The 15195-nt window shown below is 34.9% G+C and overlaps 1 protein-coding gene across 2 annotated transcripts in view; it reads left to right on the top strand.

Annotated features, from left to right (window-relative positions):
* col5a1 (procollagen, type V, alpha 1) overlaps window positions 1-15195 on the top strand; it is a 115432-nt gene that overhangs the window by 97413 nt on the left and 2824 nt on the right. The window contains exons 49-64 of one of the 2 annotated variants that reach the window (XM_016470190.1): window positions 4492-4545; window positions 4652-4759; window positions 5707-5760; window positions 5849-5902; window positions 6013-6066; window positions 6206-6259; window positions 6360-6467; window positions 7627-7680; window positions 7772-7825; window positions 8028-8135; window positions 8242-8295; window positions 8568-8603; window positions 8683-8736; window positions 10073-10334; window positions 11212-11324; window positions 13190-13258. In XM_016470190.1, the coding sequence (XP_016325676.1) occupies window positions 4492-4545; window positions 4652-4759; window positions 5707-5760; window positions 5849-5902; window positions 6013-6066; window positions 6206-6259; window positions 6360-6467; window positions 7627-7680; window positions 7772-7825; window positions 8028-8135; window positions 8242-8295; window positions 8568-8603; window positions 8683-8736; window positions 10073-10334; window positions 11212-11324; window positions 13190-13258 (1290 nt within the window). Of the gene's footprint in view, window positions 1-4491; window positions 4546-4651; window positions 4760-5706; window positions 5761-5848; window positions 5903-6012; window positions 6067-6205; window positions 6260-6359; window positions 6468-7626; window positions 7681-7771; window positions 7826-8027; window positions 8136-8241; window positions 8296-8567; window positions 8604-8682; window positions 8737-10072; window positions 10335-11211; window positions 11325-13068; window positions 13138-13189; window positions 13259-15195 lie in introns of both variants that reach the window. The other variant, XM_016470189.1, reaches the window with a different exon arrangement.

The raw sequence follows: 15195 nt of genomic DNA, 5'->3' as shown, positions 1-15195 counted from the left end.
AGGCTCTTCTCCCCCGATAGCTCAGTTTGGCTGGACGGCCAGCTCTAGGAAGGGTTCTGGTCGTCCCAAACGTCTTCCATTTAAGGATTATGGAGGCCACTGTGCTCTTAGGAACCTTAAGTGCAGCAGAATTTTTTTTGTAACCTTGGCCAGATCTGTGCCTTGCCACAATTTTGTCTCTGAGCTCTTCAGGCAGTTCCTTTGACCTCATGATTCTCATTTGCTCTGTGAGCTGTAAGGTCTTATATAGACAGGTGTGTGGCTTTCCTAATCAAGTCCAATCAGTATAATCAAACACAGCTGGACTCAAATGAAGGTGTAGAACCATCTCAAGGATGATCAGAAGAAATGGACAGCACCTGAGTTAAATATATGAGTGTCACAGCAAAGGGTCTGAATACTTAGGACCATGTGATATTTCAGTTTTTCTTTTTTAATAAATCTGCAAAAATGTCAACAATTCTGTGTTTTTCTGTCAATATGGGGTGCTGTGTGTACATTAATGAGGAAAAAAAATTAACTTAAATGATTTTAGCAAATGGCTGCAATATAACAAAGAGTGAAAAATTGAAGGGGGTCTGAATACTTTCCGTACCCACTGTATGAAGTTCAGTTTGAACCCTGCCTGTGTGACGAGAGATTGTATTCTCCATTAAAGAATGAAACATGCTTTACTTGCTTGGAAAAGGTAAGGTATTATGGTATAAATTCAAAAGTAGCACATTGCTTTACTTTACAAAAGAGCATTCAGTTGTGCGCTATGCTTTATTTTCAGTGCAGTGATCTTGAGGCTTTATTCTGAGTTCTGGTTGTGTGTGTGTGTGTGTGTGTGTGTGTGTGTGTTTATGGAGTGTGACAGTGAGCTGAGAGTGTCTGTATCTTTGTGTACTGTATGTCTCAGCAGAGCGAACAGGTCGTTTGTTCGCATGACTGCACTCCATCACCTCAGCACCGGCCACTGTCAATATTAATACAGCACTTCAGCACTATTGTTCTCCCACCAAACCAAGGACCCATTTCAGTTCTGCTTAGAGAGGAGTTTCGCCCAGAGAAATGACCCAGAAAAACACAGACGAGGGGAGGATTTAAAACAGATAAAGATGATAGAATGAGACCTGGAGACAAGGCTGTTTGCTGTTAGTCTGGAAGATTTACCTCAGCACTTCCCTCTGACAGACCTCTCATCCCACTACAGAGAGAAAGAGAGAGATACCTCAGTCTGACACACACACACACACACACACACACACGGAAGCGGTCTATAATGTTAGATTACTGCAATGATATTTCATGTCTGTCTCGTTACAGGAAGAGCTGGTCACATGACAGTCCTGTTTGCCTCTGGGAATCATGAACTTCCTGTCAGAGACTCTGATGGATCAAGATCACTAGTGTGTGTGTGTGTGTTTCCCCTCGCTGAGGTTCAGGTGTTCAGTTGCTGCTAATGTCAGAATGCTGTCAGTGTGTGTGTGTGTGTGTGTGTGTGTGTGTGTGTGCTCAGTCAGTTCAGGATCTGTGTCTCTGTGAGGTTTTCCTGTAGCTTCTCTCTAGAGTTAAAGTTGTGTATGTGTGTATGTGTTTGCCTGTGTGTCTGTGAGTGTTTTTGTAAGTTAAATATTTCTCAGGTTAATGTGTAAACTGTAAGTAAGCCAATCATAGATTAATATCCTCAAAAAGTGTAACACGGTATCTCTGATGCTTTGGTTTGAGCGTCATGACCAGCAAATTTGCATCAGTAAATTTGTTCATTCTAATTAGAGTGATATAATAATAACAGACGAGGGGAGGATTTAAAACAGATAAAGATGATAGAATGAGACCTGGAGACAAGGCTGTTTGCTGTTAGTCTGGAAGATTTACCTCAGCACTTCCCTCTGACAGACCTCTCATCCCACTACAGAGAGAAAGAGAGAGATACCTCAGTCTGACACACTATATATTAAAGGATTTTTAAAGTTTTATTTTATTTTATTTTATTTCAGTTAACGTTTATTTTATTTTAAGTAACAAAAATGCTTTTATAGACTGGAGTAATGATTCTGAAAATTCAGGTTTGCATCACAGGAATAAATTACATTTTTAAATATATTCAAATAGCAAACAGTAAGACGACCGCGTTTTTTCAGATGTATTTCCAAGAAAAAAACATCGTCTTATATTCGGGTCAATACGGTATTAATAATTTTTTAATTAGTGACTATACAACAAGTAAATCAACAAGTATCAATAGCTTTGTTAATTCTGATTAATTTATTAATGATATTAATAATACATTTATATATCTAGTAAGTAATAATAATTTGTAAGTAGTAATTATACAAGTAAATGTATCGATAACTTTAATTCTAATTAGAGTGATTTAATAATAATAATAATTTTAATAATTATCATCACTGAAATACAAAAATTATGGTGTTTTTGTGACAACAGATAAGTTATCCCATTGTCATAAAGAATAGACATTTTTAACAAATGAATGCAAAATACTGTTAAGAAATATTTATGGCCAGTGAGTTTTCCAATTTATTCGCCATTAGCAAATGTACAGTGGGTACGGAAAGTATTCAGACCCCCTTAAATTTTTCACTCTTTGTTATATTGCAGCCATTTGCTAAAATCATTTAAGTTAATTTTTTTTCCTCATTAATGTACACACAGCACCCCATATTGACAGAAAAACACAGAATCGTTGACATTTTTGCAGATTTATTAAAAAAGAAAAACTGAAATATCACATGGTCCTAAGTATTCAGACCCTTTGCTCAACCTCACTCTGACACACACACACACACACACACACACACACACACACGAATGATACAGTTCAGAGCGTCTGAGTGACTCTTAATCCCTCAGTATGGCAGACGTGCAGAAGTATCCACACACACACACACACACACACGCACACACACACACATTTAAACAACCTCTAAGAGCACAGAGAATAACTTCTAAACATGTTTATCAGCACGAGAGAAAGCACATTTATGGTTAAACTGATGTTGGTCTTTCATCTGCATCTGAGGGGGAGGACGAACGATATTGAATGTTTAATGTCACAAACTGACTGATTTAATAGTGTTTTATTAGTGGTTTGCTAAGGCAAGCAGCACTGTTATTCCTTTTTGAATCGGTATCTGTTCATATTGGGATATTTAATTAATTAATATAAACTAAGGTTAGTTTTACCTTTAGATTACCTTTGCCATCACAAAGTTATTCTTTGAAAGCACTAATAATTTAATAACACTGTAAAAAGCATGAATAATTTAATAACACTATAATTTATTAACAAATCTCAAAGTCTAAAATACATTAATAGCATAAAACAATTTTGTTTGTATTTATTTTTATTTAGATAAAATAATATAGAATTTTAATTATGGTTATTTATTTATTTAGTTGTTTCTTTTTTATTGTTTCGTTTTTAATTCAGACAAAATAGTAGAGAATTTAAATTTCAGCCTTTTATATATTTATTTAATTATTTATTTGTTTAGACTAAATAGTACATAATTAATTAATTAATTTATTTATTTTCAACAATTTATTTTTTATTTAGACAAAATATTATAGAATTTTAATTTCAGCCAGTTATTGGTTATCAGTCATTACATGAAAATGATTAACATCAAGCAAAATAGAACAATAAAATAAAATGTTTTATTTATTTTTATTTAGACAAATATAGACTTTTAAGTCTAGCCATTTATTTACATGGTTCTTTATTTGTATTATTTATTATTATGTTTAGACAAAATAGTATAATTAATAATAATTCAATTTTGGCCGTTTGTTTAATAATCTAATTTATGATTTAATAATTTATTTTTATTTTTAATTTAGTTTGTTTTAGTTTTCTTTTTTTTTTAGACTATTTGTTTAATTTTGACCATTTAATAATTACATTTTTTTTTTTTTACTCTAAATAGTATAGAATTTTAATTTCAGTCATTTATTGGTTATCAGTCATAATATAATTTGTGTAAAAAAAAAAATCTCATTGATGTACATTGCAGGAGGGACCCAAGTCATATATAGAGAACAGAATATTATAGAAACTTATGGATGGGCTCTTTTGACTGGAGCCAGTAATTTTAAACAACCACCCACAACTCTCTAGCATAACGACAGTTAGTTTGGCAGGAGCATCACTCACTTCTTCAGAAAACCTCAAAGTCTAGTTCATTTTTCAAAGTGTCATTGCTCCAATTCAGAGGTGTCTGGATACATACAGTATAATGATTTCCATTCTCATCTGATGTCTGATGGAACTGGTCATCATCGAGGTCGTTTGTTTGTCTGAATATCGATGTTGTGCAGATTTTCATGCTAGAAAGTGTTGTTCTGCAGAGGAAAGCAGATTTGCTGACAAGACAGTGAATAATGATGCTGACGTGCTCTTCTGTCCAGTGGACAAAATCTTTGCAGTGTTGAGGAGAAAAAAAGAGCCCTGCCGTGCTTTACTTACATCTCTCTGTTTTTCTCTAGGGAGACGCCGGTGAACCAGGAGAACCAGGTCCGCAAGGAGACATCGGTCCTTCAGTACGGCAAAAAAAACAAACTTGCATATGCAAAACTCTAAAACTTCACTGCTGAAAGTCTCAGAACAACACACACACATCTCATATCTCGTGTGTGTGTGTTTTAGGGTCCAAGAGGAGAGCGTGGTGAAAAGGGAGAAGCCGGACCCGCTGGTTCTGCAGGGCCCCCCGGACCAAAAGGACCACCAGGAGATGATGGTCCCAAAGGAAGTCCTGTATGTTCTTATCATTAATGCTTTATTTGGTGTTGGAAAAATACACTGTTAAAAATAAAGCTTCCAAAAGGAGGTTTTTGCAGCAATGCAATAGAAGAACCATATTTAACCTTTCATTTACATTTGCCGTCATCTAATGCTCACTCAAAGTTAATCTTTAAAAACATTAATCATTTAACAACACTATTAAATGTAGTCTTTACCAAACCTCAAAGGTAATATTTCATACTATACCAGTATGAAGCGTAAATTCACTTAGTTGTTTTATGTATTTATTTTGCTATTTTTAATTAGACAAAATAATACAGAATTTATATTTTGGACAAAACATTTTTAATTTTGGACATTTATGTATGCAAAATAGTATATAATTTGCTATATGAACAGAGGTGCCCAAACCTTTTAAATATTGTAATGTATCTTATTTCTCTACCCTCTTTTTTCTTTTTAACCGTTTTAATACATTTTAAATACATTTTTAATAATTTTTATTCTTTGCTTTTATTGTTTTTCTGATGCATGTTATTTTTATTTCTTATGCATATGTTGTTATTTTGCTGTTATTATTATTAATCCTTTGAATTTTTAAGTTTGAATTACCATTATGTATGAAATGTGCTATACAAATACATTTGCCTTGCCTAATATGAAGGGCCAAAAATCTATCTTGATTGAGGGCTGTGGGCCAAAAGTATATCTAGCTATATTATATATAGTTAAAAAAAAAAATCAAATTCAAATGATTGTTTTTTACATTTCAGTACAAGAAAACAAAAATACAAATAAGAAATTAAGATATGCTTCAATGTTTTGTAAAAATGTTATTTTTAAGAGTGTATTGTAGGTTCTGCATGCTAATACCATACTCTTTATGCTTAGGAGACCATGCAGTTACCATGTTTTTGATCAACTACAGAAATGCTCAAATGTTTTGGTTTGATTTTCAGGGTCCAAGTGGTTTCCCTGGTGATCCTGGTCCTCCTGGAGAGCCTGGTTCACCTGTAAGTGTTATTAATGTGTAAATGTAGTTATTGCAAATATATTTTCAGGTTGTTTAAGGAAGCAACATTCTTTTTTCTTGCTCTACAGGGTTTGGATGGTGCTTCTGGAGATAAGGGTGATGATGGAGAGCCTGGTCAGGCGGTGAGTAGGATTTAAACACAACCATTTGTCATCTCTGGTGTCAGCTGCATGCATGTGTGTGTTTTATAATGTTTGCTGCTTTTATAATGTTGTTTATTTGTTTCTTTCAGGGATCCCCTGGACCTACTGGTGAAACCGGCCCCACTGGCCCTCCAGGAAAGAGAGTGAGCAATGCTTATATCATTTGCATAAAAAAAAAAATATAATTAGCAGCCAAAAATATTTCTGACTAGCCATTAATATTAATAGGATTAAACTAAAAATACCTATATATGGCTCTCAATTTTCATTCATTCTCTTCAGGGACCTCATGGACCTGCTGGACCTGAAGGAAGACAGGGAGAGAAGGGTGCCAAGGTAACATGCAGACGTTCACACAATCATGCACTGGAGCACTATTACAGTCACAAATACATTACAGCAATGGTTTCAATGGTTTTGTGTGTCTCTGAATCAGGGTGAATCTGGTCTCCTGGGTCCACCTGGTAAGACAGGTCCAGTTGGTCCTCAGGGAAGCCCTGGAAAACCTGGTTCCGAGGGTCTGAGAGGGGTGCCTGGACCAGTGGTGAGTGATACTGGACCAGCCTGACAGCCATACACAGCTCATTAGGTCCTAATGTCAGAGTTTAAGCTAAATGTATTTGGTGAATCTCACAAAGCCTTGTAAATAATATACCTGGGTCATAGTTCACTACAAAATCAAAACAAATTCAAAATCTCTCTCTCTCTCTCTATATATATATATGTATATATTTAGGGCATAAAAAATTTGGAGCTGTAAATTTTAAGATTTTTATTTTAGGATTATGAAACATTAAAAAAAAACTTTCTCATTTCTACAATGCGACAAAAAATTACATATTATTTAAATTACTATTAGTAATTTACTATTTAGTATATACTATTTAGTAATTATGTAGTAAATGTAATTACTGTTTTAAATTATTACTATTAATATTTGTATTATTATTATATCATATATCTATATACACATGCAAGTTAAGAACTTGGACCTGTAGATTTAAGATTATAGAAGTTTTAAGATTAAAATAAAAAACAAAACTAATTTCTGCAATGCAAAAAATTTATATTTAAATTGTGTAGTATTAATGATTTAAACCTAATAAAAAAAAATACCATTGATATTTATGCTCCAAAATGTCTTTATCATGCCAAAAAAATTATAATATACGATATATATAAAATAAATATATATACTTTACCATTTATATTATATAAATTGTAAAGTATATATACATCTTAGTATTTTTTTTATTTTATTATTGCTGATTTAAAAAAAAAAAAAAAAGCTATTGCCTGGACAAATTAAAAAAAAATACCATTGATATTTATGCTCCAAAATGTCTTTATCATGCCAAAAAAATTATAATATACGATATATATAAAATAAATATATATACTTTACCATTTATATTATATAAATTGTAAAGTATATATACATCTTAGTATTTTTTTTATTTTATTATTGCTGATTTAAAAAAAAAAAAAAAACTATTGCCTGGACAAATATTGTCACATTGCAAAAATCTATATTTATATCATTCATAATAATATAAAAATAACATTTAATATTTTTTCATTTACTTGAAATAGAGTAAGAATCCCTCTTTCAACCACAAGAATATAACACCAGTCCTCATATGCAGTTCTGTCTAAGGCAGTGATATTGTGTTAATAAATGGATCTGTTTGGTCCTGATGTAGGGAGAACAAGGACTGCCCGGTGCTCCTGGACCCGATGGACCTCCTGGACCGATGGTACCGACGTGATATTCCTCTGAGAATGAGTTCATTATAGTCTTAAATGACAATCTACAGTCCTCGCTATTCTTATCTTTCTCTCTTTCAGGGTCCTCCTGGACTGCCTGGACTGAAGGGAGATACTGGTATTAAAGGTGAAAAGGTGAGGGAAGCAAATTCATCTTTGATACCCTTAATTAATTGCACTATGATGCAGTCTAGGTAGGTGACTAACTAGTGTCTGCAACACAGCTGTAGTAATGACTTTACATGTCCAGTACATTAATTGAACTCTGGCTGGCGTTCTGATTATGAAGGAGTATGTTCATTACTGATGAGTTTAATAATCAAGTGGCTTGTTTCAGGGTCATCCTGGTCTCATTGGACTCATCGGACCTCCAGGAGAACAGGGAGAGAAGGGAGACAGAGGGCTGCCGGGTCCACAGGGAACTGCAGGAACTAAAGGAGACACTGTATGGAACATGTTCACATACATACAGCAATAAAAACTAGTATAAACGTGCTAAATTTAATGTATTTTGATAAAGCAGTCTTCAATATTTAAGTATTTCTCTACAGGGTATTTACGGACCCGCTGGACCTATTGGACCCATTGGACCTCCTGGTCTCCCGGTATAATTGAAATCCTTTATTATGTACACTTTGAAAAATAAAAGTTCTTCAGTGGTGCAGCAAATATTTTTTTCTTTATTGCCTGTATAAGGTTCTTGAGTTGCAACGTGGTTCTTCAAATCAGTATTTTGTTTTCTACATGATGGATTTTTTTTTTTTTTTTGTAAGAGAAAACTTTAAAAAGTTTCTCCATCTTTTTGGTTCTAATAATAATTTTTTTAGAGGATATTATATATAATTGTGATTCATATGTATGTTTCACTTCTGTTCAGGGTCCTCCTGGTCCTAAAGGTGCTAAAGGATCATCTGTAAGTTATTCATGTTCTTATTTAATCATTCTTGTTCATTTATTTAGCATTTTAAATGAGCATGGTTCTGTCTCTGTAGGGTCAGACTGGGCCGAAGGGAGAAGCTGGACAGCCGGGATTTCCTGGACCTCCAGTACGTAACTGCACTAAACCAAACTATAAAACAAAGCAAAACTAAACACACAAACGAGTTGTTCCTCTGTGAGATAAGTGCATATTTAAACAGATGATTCTGCAGTAGATGTTACGTAAGTATAATTGAGGTCTATTATGTGGTGTAAAGCGAATCTGTTAAGGGTCCTCTGAGAGATCCAGTGCATATTGCTTCCTTGAGAAAACCTGATATTTCACATTTACAGACTGTGTCGGTTGCTGTTTCCACACTCAGCTTCAGGACACCGAGAGAAATGCCAGTGTTTAGTCAATGTAAAGGTCTAGATGGATAATCGTAGACACGGTTATTTTTCAGGTTTATTACAGTAGTTTTTTAATATTGGGCATTTTGGCACTTTTATTTATAGAGTGAGGCATAGAACAGGAAACAGTTAGAAGCACTGAGAATGTAATGCCCTAACAACCACCCATGACACCCTAGCAACCACTTGCAAAATCATAGTAATTGTCTGAATTTTGTATGTTCAAGCAACGCTTAAAATTTCCAACAATTTATTGTTGGAACATCCTAGCAACACTATAAATCACCCTAATAGCCACTCAAAACATCTTAGCAACTGCCTAACAACCACCCAAAACATCCTATCAACATCTTAGCAACCACCTAAAAATCCCCAACAGCCACTCAGAACAATTCAATTCAATTCGAACACCTTAGCAACTGCTTATCAACACCATATTAGCCCTAGTGGGTTACACTCACATTTTCCAACTACAGTAACAGACTAGCAACTGCCTAACAACCACCCAAAACATCCTTTCAACACCCTAGCAACCACCTAAAAAAAACCAACAGTCACTGCCTAACAACACCCTAACAACCACCCAAAACATTCTTTCAATACCCTAGCAACCACCTAAAAAAACCAACAGTCACTGCTTAACAACACCCTAGTAACCAACCACCCTAACATTGTAGTAACAAGGTTTGCATGGCTAACCTACACTCACATTTTACAATGATTTACTAACAGTCTAGAAACCTCTTTGCAACACCTTAGAAACCACCCAGGAAACCCTAGCAGTCATTGAGAACACTTTACAACACCCTAGTAACCACCCAAACATTGTTGTAACGAAGTTTACATGGGCCAAGCTACACTCACATTTTCTAATTATTTTGTAACAGCCTAGAAACCTCCTTACAACACCTTAGCAACCACCCAAAAAACCCTATAGTCGCTCAGAACAACACCCAAACATTTTGATGGTGAATTTTGCATGAGCAAGCAGCACTAGCCTGTGCTCTAAATAATGCATGTTATGTGAATATTAACGGTTATCTTCTCGTCTAGGGTCCACCTGGTGATGTCATCCACCCTCTGCCTATCCAGTCCAGCCCCAAACGGGCAAAGAGGAACATTGATGCCAGCCAGATGATGGATGACGCTGCAGACGCCAACTACAAAGACTATGAGGATGGCATGGAGGAGATATTCGGCTCTCTGAACTCTCTCAAACTGGAGATTGAACAGATGAAACACCCGCTGGGCACACAGAGTAACCCCGCCCGCACCTGCAAAGACCTGCAGCTGTGCCACCCAGATTTCCCAGATGGTGTGTATCACTCACACACACACACGCTACACACGCACGCAGGCGCACACACGTTTCCAAGCATGTTAATGACTGTTTTAAACAAAGCATCAGTAAAAACAACAACAGAGATAGACAGAAGGTAACCATGATGCTAATGAAAAATAAAATAAACAGAAAATGTGAAGCCCTAGCAACCATCCACAACACCCTAATTACAGCCTATCAAATAATTAGAACACCTTAGTAACCAAACCACATCCTAGCAACCACTCAAACATTGTGGTGACGCATTTCGCACGGCCAAGCACTACTCATGTTTTGCAACCATTGCTAGCGGCCTAGCAACCACCTAGAACATCCAAGAAGCTGTTAAGAACACAATTTAGCAACTGCCTAACAATAGCCAAGTAACCGTCCAAACATTTAGGTGGCGAGTTTTGCAGTTTACAGTAGTAATGGCCTGGCAACCACTTTGCAACACTCTAACTATCCAAAGTCATGATGCTAATAAAAAAAAAATAGAAATACAGATTTAACATAAAATTAAATACATTTAAAAATATATATTTAATTAAAATTACGGAAACTTTCCAAAAGTTACAAATTTCTGTAACATTTCCTAAAATTCTAGAATGGTTCCCAAAACTGTACCATATTTTTTCTGCCTCTTTGCAACCCTAATTAAAATTTGTCTTCATAATTCAAAATTATCGTCATTTGGGGGCGTTAATTGCATGTATTGTGACATATACAATTAATTACGATTAACTGGCATATCAAGTGCCAAATCACAAGAATAAAACCACCTGATTCTCAGCTCTGTATTAAATGAATCCCGTGTGAAAATATCAACATAATACATAAAGCTTATGATGGCCCTTGTTTCTGTTTTCAGGTGAATACTGGATTGATCCGAACCAGGGCTGCTCCAGAGACTCTTTCAAAGTGTACTGTAACTTCACAGCAGGTGGAGAGAGCTGCATCTTCCCAGAGAAAAAGAGTGAAGGGGTAAGAAATGTTCTCCTGACAGCCACAAAGCAAAACACTTTGGGACGGCTTCCCTTCCCATAAGTCCAGATCTAGGGTAAAACCGTTTTCATCTCTGAATCACAAAGCACAACAACAATTTAAAAAGCATCACATATCAAAATGAAGACAAACACACACTAGATTCAACTCACAGTTAGTAGTCCATGGATTCCTGAAAAACTTCCAGAGAGAAATTGTTCAGCTTAACATGCAGAGAGGAATAGCGGTACAATCTGTTCAATATGTCACACTGTCTTAAGGTCACATCTGATTTAGAGTTTTTTTTCCATTGAAAATCTATGGAAAGACATGCACATCAGAATGACATATTGAATGACCTGTACTTTTTTCCCACAACCCGAATAAGGTCTGTACCAGCTATTCAACTCAAAACTGTTCAAAACTAGTCAGAAGTATCATTCTTGAATATAATGAGGGTTCTTGTATCATAGTCTTTAATGATGTTTGTGTATTAGATTCTGCACACAAGTGTGACGAGTTATTTGCCTTAATGAGTCTCAGAAGCGTCACTGATGGAAAATCACTCAGTGGGGTGTGAAGGTGACTCTCAGCACTAACTTCAGTTCTTCCACAGGTTCACGCTTCATACCAGCAGATGCAGACAACAACAAACAACAACCTCTTCAGGCTTATTCTCACCTTACACAAATATTTACCAGGGCAACCCTTGTATGCCGACAGGCCGCTTCACACCAGAAGCAAAAATTCCCTCAAAAATGATTGTTGTTGGTCATATTGGAGTTTTAGGGTTTTTGTTGATTTAGGATGAGAGCAAAACCTGTATCATAAAATTTGTGTTTTGCATTTGCATTCAATTCTGTGAACACTATTGGACCCTTCATCCTGCAAAAAAGTACTTTAAATTATTATTATTATTTAGGTTTGTAAGTGACATTTTTGTAGTTTGCTGAGCAAAATAAATATTATAAAAAATTATAAAGTGTTCATTTAATATTTTTTTTAAGGATTTATTTAGGTTTTAAGTCAATTTTAGTGTTTTGATTATATTAAAATTATATTATTATTATTATTTAGGATTTTTTTAAAACACTTTTTAGGTTTTAAGTACATTTTATTGTTTTGATTATATTAACATTATATTATAATTATTTAGGATTTTTTAAACACTTTTTAGGTTTTAAGTACATTTTAGTGTTTTAACAATGCTAGTAGTAGTAGTACTTTTTATGATTTTTTTAAAAACATTTTTCGTTTTTATTTCACTCGGCAAAAAAGAATATAAAATTTTCAATTATTTTGTTTAAATATATTAAAATTATATTATATTATTATTATATGCATTTTTACAACATTTTTAGGAAATTTTTTTTTCCTTTTTTTTTTTTTTTTTCTTCATTTGCAAAACCTTTTTTAGGTTTTTAAGTGGCATTTTTTAATTTTTTTAAAATAGAATTATTCTATATTAATATATATCTAATATAATTATAATTGGATTATAGTTGTGTATGAAAGCTCGGTTTCGTACAGGGTTGTATTTTGTTAATTGTAGGGCTGTAGGTTTAATCCTGCAAACTGTCTGCAGGATCATGTCTTATGTGAAAGCCTCTGCCTTGAGCAGATTGACAACTGCACTGCAAAACAGATCAAAATAATTCCAATAGGCTACCTATTTCTTCCTGTCTGTCTGTCTGTCTGTCTGTCTGTCTGCAGTATTGACTCTAGCTGACTCTCTCTCTCTCAGGCCAGACTCACCTCTTGGGTGAAGGAGAATCCAGGGTCGTGGTTCAGTGAATTCAAACGTGGTAAACTGGTAAGAGTGACTCCTCTTTCTTGTCCTCCTGAAATAGTCTCCTATTTTACAGAGCAAAATGGCTCGCTGGCCCAAAGACAGTCCAGGCACTTGGTATAGTCGCTACAAGAGAGGGTCCATGGTAAGTAGGAATGCGTGAGTGAACGGGCCCGGTACCGAGGGTCCGCGGATCCTCATTGTTTCCGGACCATCGGTCTCTTGACAGCCCGTGCTTCTGCATGCTTTTCGGATCCCTTCCTGGCTGAGCATAGTCATCATCAGAATAGCAGCAAAAAGTGTGTTTGCTCAGACTTATGGGTAATCAGAGGTCTGTGGGCGGAGACGTCAGTCAGTCTGTTTCCATAGCAAAAAAAGTGACTGACATAAACCCTAACTTATCCTAGAATTTGTAGATTTGTTCATGTGAAAGGCCTGACTGATGGAATCCAGCCCATCTTCTGTGAGAAAATCACCTTGAAGTGACTGAGTCTGTTAACACATGATTGTCGTTCTGCTCCAAATGCTAGTGAGATGCTCACCTACAGGTAAATAACATTCATAGACAAGCAAAGGCTGTATCAAACAGCTTCCTGATACCTTGTTATAGAATTGCATGCATCCTTGGCAGAGACGATGGTTGCATTGTGATGAGCTTAGTGAAAATCTGTGGATAGGTATGAGGGATTTTTTTCAGTATTGAAAAGGTAGTTCAGTCTTAAAAACACTATTTAGCGTAATGCATGTAGAATATCAAGTCATTAACTTAGGAACATGCTGTATTGGAATCAACTGTAGGCATTAGACAAGCGAGTAATGTATTTTCAATAGAAAAAAGTAAAAATGCAGCATTTAATTAACATTAACATTTAAATTGGAATAAGTTTCCATATACAGCATAAATCATAAGATTTAACAAGACAATAAAAATAATTTTATGGTAAAAATAATGTGAAAACTTTGGAAATTAACATAATATATTGTGCAAATCTATGTTGTATTTAACATAACACTACTTAACCATAAAATATTGTTAAAATATTTTTTTCAGAGGTAAACTTGATGAAAAAGACTACAAGAAGTCCTTGCGTCACACTTCACTAAGATTATTTTGATTATATTTAAATTGCTGCCAGTGAAGAACGTTTCAATCAGCCACTATATGGCAGTTATTTTGGCATCATTGATAAACTATTATAGTGTTTGTTAATATTAAAAATAGTTGTTTATATTTTTTCACATTAATTTTAAAGTTTTAGTCATTTTGTTGTTTATTGTTTTTTTAACATGTCTACATAGTTTTTATTCATTTGTATTGATTAATTTGAGTAATTTATTTATTTCAAGTAACAAAAATGTTTTTATGGTTTTCATTTTAGTTACATTTTGTTAACTATAATAACCCTGCTATGGGGTTCTGTTTCACATAAGTTGCTGCCTTAGAAGGTAGACAGAGATGTTCACTAGTGTTTGGAACAGAGCCATTGTGTCCATGGTGGATCTCAGTCATTGAGCTTCTGGGTTCAGTCTCTCTTGACATTCAGCTGTGATCACGAGGTAATGTGGTCATGGGCAGGTGTTCATGGTGGGTTGCATGCATGCATGCATGCAAAGTCAATGCATATGAGTGTGTGAGAGGACCTCCTAATCGTAAGTATATAATGATGCGTGTGTGTGTGCATGGAGCATGCGCTTGCTCTCTCAGTCAGTCACATATGTGTGTGTTTGTGGATCAGAGGAGATGGAGTTTTCTTCTAAACATGGGTTGGTATATTCAAGAATGAAAACAAAACATTTGCATATTTCCGTAATGCAAATGTTGCATCACACCACAAGGGGAGAATTTGCATATAAACCAGTACAACTCATTTGAATATATTAGTGATTTTTTTCAGTGGAGTCTGTAACAAAATGAGTTTATCTTGCATGTTTGAATGTGTAAATTAATTTTGGTGTTTGCTACACGCAGAGCAGAACTGAACTGGGAAAAGAGTTTTGTGCTCTTGCCTGACTGACAAAACAAGAGTGTTTAGAGACAAAGTTTTAACCATATATAAACGTTAATCTGCTTTTAGCAGGAAT

This window comes from Sinocyclocheilus anshuiensis, unplaced genomic scaffold (genome assembly GCF_001515605.1).
Source record: "Sinocyclocheilus anshuiensis isolate Anshui unplaced genomic scaffold, SAMN03320099.WGS_v1.1 scaffold708, whole genome shotgun sequence".
In the NCBI taxonomy this organism is placed as follows: Eukaryota; Metazoa; Chordata; class Actinopteri; order Cypriniformes; family Cyprinidae; genus Sinocyclocheilus; species Sinocyclocheilus anshuiensis.
Note: the sequence above shows the minus strand (reverse complement) of the source record. Positions and strands in the feature narration are given on the sequence as shown.